General features: G+C 50.9%; 1 protein-coding gene across 3 annotated transcripts; it reads left to right on the forward strand.

Annotated features, from left to right (window-relative positions):
* The first annotated feature begins 1,821 nt into the window (after positions 1-1,821).
* On the forward strand, positions 1,822-5,044 carry SMIM29 (small integral membrane protein 29). Of its 3 annotated transcripts, none has more exons than XM_074311240.1 (5): positions 1,822-1,960; positions 3,272-3,469; positions 3,626-3,651; positions 4,266-4,371; positions 4,552-5,044. In XM_074311240.1, the coding sequence occupies exons 2-5, from the start codon at positions 3,359-3,361 to the stop codon at positions 4,615-4,617; spliced, it is 309 nt and encodes a 102-aa protein (XP_074167341.1). In that variant the 5' UTR covers positions 1,822-1,960; positions 3,272-3,358; the 3' UTR covers positions 4,618-5,044. The 3 variants fall into 3 exon arrangements, with proteins under 3 accessions (XP_074167341.1, XP_074167343.1, XP_074167342.1); XM_074311242.1 differs by lacking the exon at positions 1,822-1,960 and adding an exon at positions 1,967-2,129; XM_074311241.1 differs by lacking the exon at positions 1,822-1,960 and having other exon boundaries at positions 2,209-3,469.
* Positions 5,045-5,188: the final 144 nt, after the last annotated feature.

The raw sequence follows: 5,188 nt of genomic DNA on the forward strand, positions 1-5,188 counted from the left end.
GCTTCTTCCAAAACCTCCATATGAGAAGTGTGTCCATGCCAGTCATTTTTTCTTTTGGGAGAGCAGCTTCTGGGAGTTACAGAGATCTGGTCCATCTGTACACATTCTGGGTGGGCCTATGGTGGAGCATCCTTTCTATTGGTTCCATACCCTGCTTTTTTTGTGCATTTGCATCTAGGGGAGAATGACTCATTCATTCACAGAAGGTAACTCCTTGAAATAAGTGGGAAAAGACACTTCTCTTCCTCTGACCCCAGATCATGTTGCACCAAGAAACAGACTTGAACTTTTCATATTGTTTCATTTGTCCTTTTCAATTCTACATGTGCAACTGGGAGCTTGAGTCATAGGGATTTCACAGACCAGAATTCTAGACCGGATGTTGGAAGCCCCCTAGGAAGGATCCCTGTGGGAAAAAGGTCTGAAATGCTTTAAACTTGAACTTGATGGGACTAGCACTTTGAAGGAACTATGTAATAAATGCTATAAATGACAGTAGATTATTATTAAGAACATGGAATATAACAGGTTGTGCTATATTCCAAGGGTAACACTTAACTGGGTAGTTTCTTGAAAACTCATGAAGCTGAGTTTAAGGTTTATCTTAAAAATAAAAATAAAATCATAATGGAATGTTAAGAAGCTTTATTTTCAATGCAATTTATTTTAGAACAGCTAAGAAAAAAGCTACCTGAATATTGGAGGGACGTGTTTATATGTTTAGTCTTGCTATATATCTTTTAAGTAAATGTTCCTCTTAAAAGCTAATTCGATGTAAACAAAATAGCTTGTTCCATGGGTAGGGTGGAAGAAAAGGAAGACGACAGGGAGAGAATGAAGAACTGAAAATAAAATAAAATTGAATTTGAAAAAAGCAAAAGTATTTGATTAAAAAAACAACTTGGATGTGGACTTTTGCATATGCAAAAAAAATTTCACATATGTGAATATTGTGCATAAGAAATACACCGGATCTGACGGACAGGTTGGTTGGTTTTGCTAAGCAGCTTCTCCCCTCCTTCTCCTATTTTCCCCAGCTTTGTGTTGGTTGTTTTTCTGAGTAATGAGAGTTAGACTTAGCCAGGAAGGTGCTATCGAAACAAAATATATAAACCTCAGATCAAAACAATGCCCAGTCATTGCAGACAAAACACCAGAAAGTGACATGCGATCTGTTACACTCAAGTTTTTCATAACTTTTTAAAAAGTAGATTTTTGTGAAAGAAATTACTGGAAGAGACAACATCAGAATAAAGTGTGTGAATTGTTTAAAATAATACAGTTTACGTGTTACCTGGGAGGGTAGCCACTGAAGGCGGAGAGGCTTTGGGAGCCGCTGAGGGTTGACCACTAGGAAGTACTTTGGGGGGGGGGGGGGAGTTTCCCTTCTCCTTTCCCGTTACAATTTCCCAGCCATTGTTATTTCTAGCTGAAGATGCAGGGGTCTCCTGGAAACTGCAGGAGAATGGACGCCACAACATCTCCATTTTCTTTGCCAGCCTCAAAGGATTCTGGGAAAATGGGTCTCTCTCTCTCTCTCTCTCTCTCTTTTCTCTTTCCCCCTCCCTTCCTCCTTGACCCTCCCCTAACCCTCTCCGGCTCAGCGGCCCTCTGCTGCCCCCTGATGTCTCGTTCTGGCCCCTACGGCTCACAGCCGCGCCCTCCGCTTCCGTCCTCCGGGAGCACGTTGGTCCCGCCCCCTCCTTCTCTTTCTTGTAATTGGTGGTCCGGGGGCCCCACCCACTTTGCCATTTGGGGTTGGCCGTGCTTTTTACTTTTCAGGCCTCGCCCATCACCCCCCTTCGGATTGGCTGCTCTCTGGCTCCTGGGCCCCGCCCGTTTACCCGGGGCCCTGGCGTCACGCGCCGCTCCGGCCGCTTCCGGGGGGTGGGTGGGGGGGTGGGGGTCCTTGCTTGCAGCCTTGAGGAGGCCGTGTAAGCTGGGGTCACAGCCGCGGGAGGTAAGGCCGTTTGGCAGTACCGGGGGGCTGCGGAGCGCGGGCCCGGTGTCCGTGACCCCGAGTGCAGAGAGAGAGGCCGCTCCCCAGGAGCGCTGCAGCCCGTTCCCCTCCCACTCGGCCCGGAGAGTCCGGAGGGCCCGGACTGCGGGAAGTGAGAGAAGATGAGCAGGTGCACTTTGAGGGAAGTGGCTCTGGGGCGAGAATGCCCAGGTGCCCAGGACCAGGCCGGGCGTGTGCACGAGGTGGGAGGCGGGAATGCGGGGGCCGGGCCTGTCAAATTCGGGGGCCAGCCCCGGACGCCGGGCCCCCTGGGAGCTGGGGGGTGGGGCAGGTGCTTCCTGAAGCTTCCTTGAGAGACTGGCCGCTTGAGTCCGAACGCCCTCCCCCCCACCTCAGTGTGATGTCACCCGCTCCTGACACCCTCAAGGTTTTCGGAACTTGAGGATGGGTCATGTTGATGCTGCCCATCCTCAGGCCCCTCCCCTCACTGTCCAACCTCATGCCAAACTGAGGGTGCCAGCGGCCCCAGGGAGACACTGGGAAGAACTTAGCAGGGGCACCAGATAATGACATCATCCCTTCGCCGTGCCCACCCGGATCCCAGTCCCAGCTCCTGTGCGTGTGGGGATGGGAAGGCCGGCGGAGCTTCCTCCAAGCCTCCGGCGGGGGCTGTCAGAGTGTAGGGAGGATGAAGGTGTGGGCTCTTGCCGTGCTTCGGAGATGGTGGTGGCTGTGGGCCCGGGGGGCTCCGCGGTGTGCCCGGATGAGGCATTCGGTGCTGATGGAGGCCGTGTGTTCGGGAGCCCCTCCGCCCAGCCTGGCCCAAAGGTGGGAGTGAAAACTGCAGCCAGCGGGTTCCAGGCCTCTTACTCACGGGCTTTCAGAACCCGCACACGGCTCCTTCTTGTCTGAAGTGGGCAGTGAAACAAGGCAGGACCTTAGACCAATGAACTCAGTAGTTCAACTTTTTCATTTAAAAGATAACAAACAACAAAAAACCCAAGGCTATGACTTGTTTGGGACCTCCCCCACCCCCTCCCGTGGGACGTGAACCAGGTGTGGTACATGGGTGGGTTAGGAGAGACATCCGCGTCGAGGCTGTCCTGCCACTTACTGGTTTTATGGCTCCCAACAAGTCTCTTTTTGGGCCTCAGTTTCCTCCACTGTAAAAAGGTGATTTTGCATTTGTGTTTTAAAACCTACCTTTCTGCCTCAAAGTGCTGTTGTGAGAAATGTGTAACTGAACGCCCTGTAGAAATGTGAGTGATCCAATCGCACCCTGAATGGAGAACTTTGTGCTCCTGACCCCAGGGACCCAAGTGGACGTGTCCCTCCCGAAGCGCCCCATGCTGACGGCTCCTCCCCGCTGCTGCTGCCCCTGCCCTAGCTGCTGGGGGGATGAGTAACACCACTGCACCCAGTGCCCCCAGGGCCGCCAGCGACTCCATGGTGGGCTACGTGCTGGGCCCCTTCTTCCTCATCACCGTGGTAGGAGTGGTGGTGGCTGTGGTAAGGAGAGAAGCCCTCATCGAATTCCTCCTTGTGCCTCTCATTGCCCCAGACTCTTCCTGGGGGGATGGAAGAATCACTTGGTTGGAGGTGGGAGTTGGGGAGGGGGTGCCCAGCCCTCCAACCCCCACCCAGTGTGTCTTATCTTTATTGCAGATGATGTACATCCAGAAGAAGAAGCGGTAAGTGCTTGTTTAGGTATCAGGGGAAGCAGGCAGCTCTTCCTGGGGGATGGGGGGGGGAGAGGGGCAGGAGAAGGCAGCATTGTTCTAGGGAGGTGATTCTTCCTCAGACTGAGGACCTCCTCGATTGAACAGCTAGGTGGCGCACTGAACAGCCTGCTGGAAGCCGGGTCTGGACTGGTGTTCGGATTATGCCTTAGTCACTCTATGTCGGTGTGGTGCTGTCTTAGTTTCCCCACTTCCTAGTAAAGCCCAAATGTCTGCAGTGTTTTGCAAAAAATCACTGGTAGCTCAACAACTACACTGCTAGGTATTTTGCATCCTGCTGTCTGCTTCGTCTGTTGCAACAGCTCTGACAGCTGGTTCTCTCTAGTAGTGGGTTTGTGAAGGTGGGGACTGGTCAGGTCACTTATTTCAGGTGAAAGTACATTTTGCCTCAGAAGTTCTCAGTGTCTGTTTTGGGGTGTAATGGAAAGAGGGAAATTCCTTCCTGTGGTGAAAAGGTTGTCATCTTAAGTTTGCCAGCCTGGGGTTGGGGTAAGGGGCCAATGTTGTGCCTTGTAGGTTTGTTTTGGGACCTAAGGCCACTTGGGGGGGGACTCATTCCTTCCCAGGGTGGACAGGCTTCGGCACCACCTGCTGCCCATGTACAGTTATGACCCAGCAGAAGAGCTGCATGAAGCTGAGCAGGAGTTACTCTGTGAGGTGGGGGATCCCAAGGTGAGCTGGGGCCAATGTGATTGGGAGTCTTGAGCATCCCTTAACCTTGAATCCCTGAAAGGGAGAATGAGGAAATACCTTTCTGTCAAGGGTTGGGGACCATGTTTAAAAGGCCACCCAGAATTCAGCATTGCAGCAGGTAGGGACAGGACATTTCAAGCTACCTTTTCCTCCTTACAGGTGGTACATGGCTGGCACAGTAGCTACCAGCACAAACGGATGCCCCTTTTGGATGTGAAGACATAATCTAAGGAAATGGCACACCAAATCCTGGCCCTAGTGGAGATGATCTCTTTACAGGACTCCAGAATTGCTCATTTGTTATCTCCACTGAAAAGTCTCCTGGCCTAACCCTTGCACTACAATAGGCTACACATTAGCCCTCAATTGACCTGCTGGCTGGGACAGCTATCCTTCCTTTAGGCTGGGATCCCTCCCTCCACCACTAAGGGGCTACTCAATCCTTTTTCTTTCTCTGGCAAACTATGAAACTAGGAGGGAAAAGTATTTACTTGGACTTATTGTACTGCTTCCCTTTCCCCCTTTCCCTCGTTCCAGCATGCTCCAAGCCCTTGCTACTGTTGAGTTCAGGGTAAAAGTTTCCTAGGGATGGCTTTGTTTATATTATACAGTATATATATATTTTGTAAATAAAAATAAAAAGTTTTGTGGATGGGAGTGTGACTGAAATAATTCTGGCTGAGGAGAAAGCATTATTTCCCAATTTAAAACCTCTTTCAGAGGGCAACTGTGCACTTAAAGAACACATAGTAACCTATAGCTATCTATCCAATACCCCCTAAATAAGATTACTTCA

The sequence above is a fragment of the Sminthopsis crassicaudata genome, chromosome 4 (genome assembly GCF_048593235.1).
Source record: "Sminthopsis crassicaudata isolate SCR6 chromosome 4, ASM4859323v1, whole genome shotgun sequence".
NCBI lineage: Eukaryota > Metazoa > Chordata > Mammalia > Dasyuromorphia > Dasyuridae > Sminthopsis > Sminthopsis crassicaudata.

Bases quoted from the DNA above. Each gene is read 5' to 3' on its own strand.
- SMIM29 (XM_074311240.1), top strand. From the start codon at position 3,359: ATGAGTAACACCACTGCACCCAGTGCCCCCAGGGCCGCCAGCGACTCC. The intron at 3,470-3,625 runs GTAAGGAGAGAA...TCTTTATTGCAG, and splicing joins TAGGAGTGGTGGTGGCTGTG to ATGATGTACATCCAGAAGAA. The intron at 4,372-4,551 runs GTGAGCTGGGGC...TCCTCCTTACAG, and splicing joins GTGAGGTGGGGGATCCCAAG to GTGGTACATGGCTGGCACAG.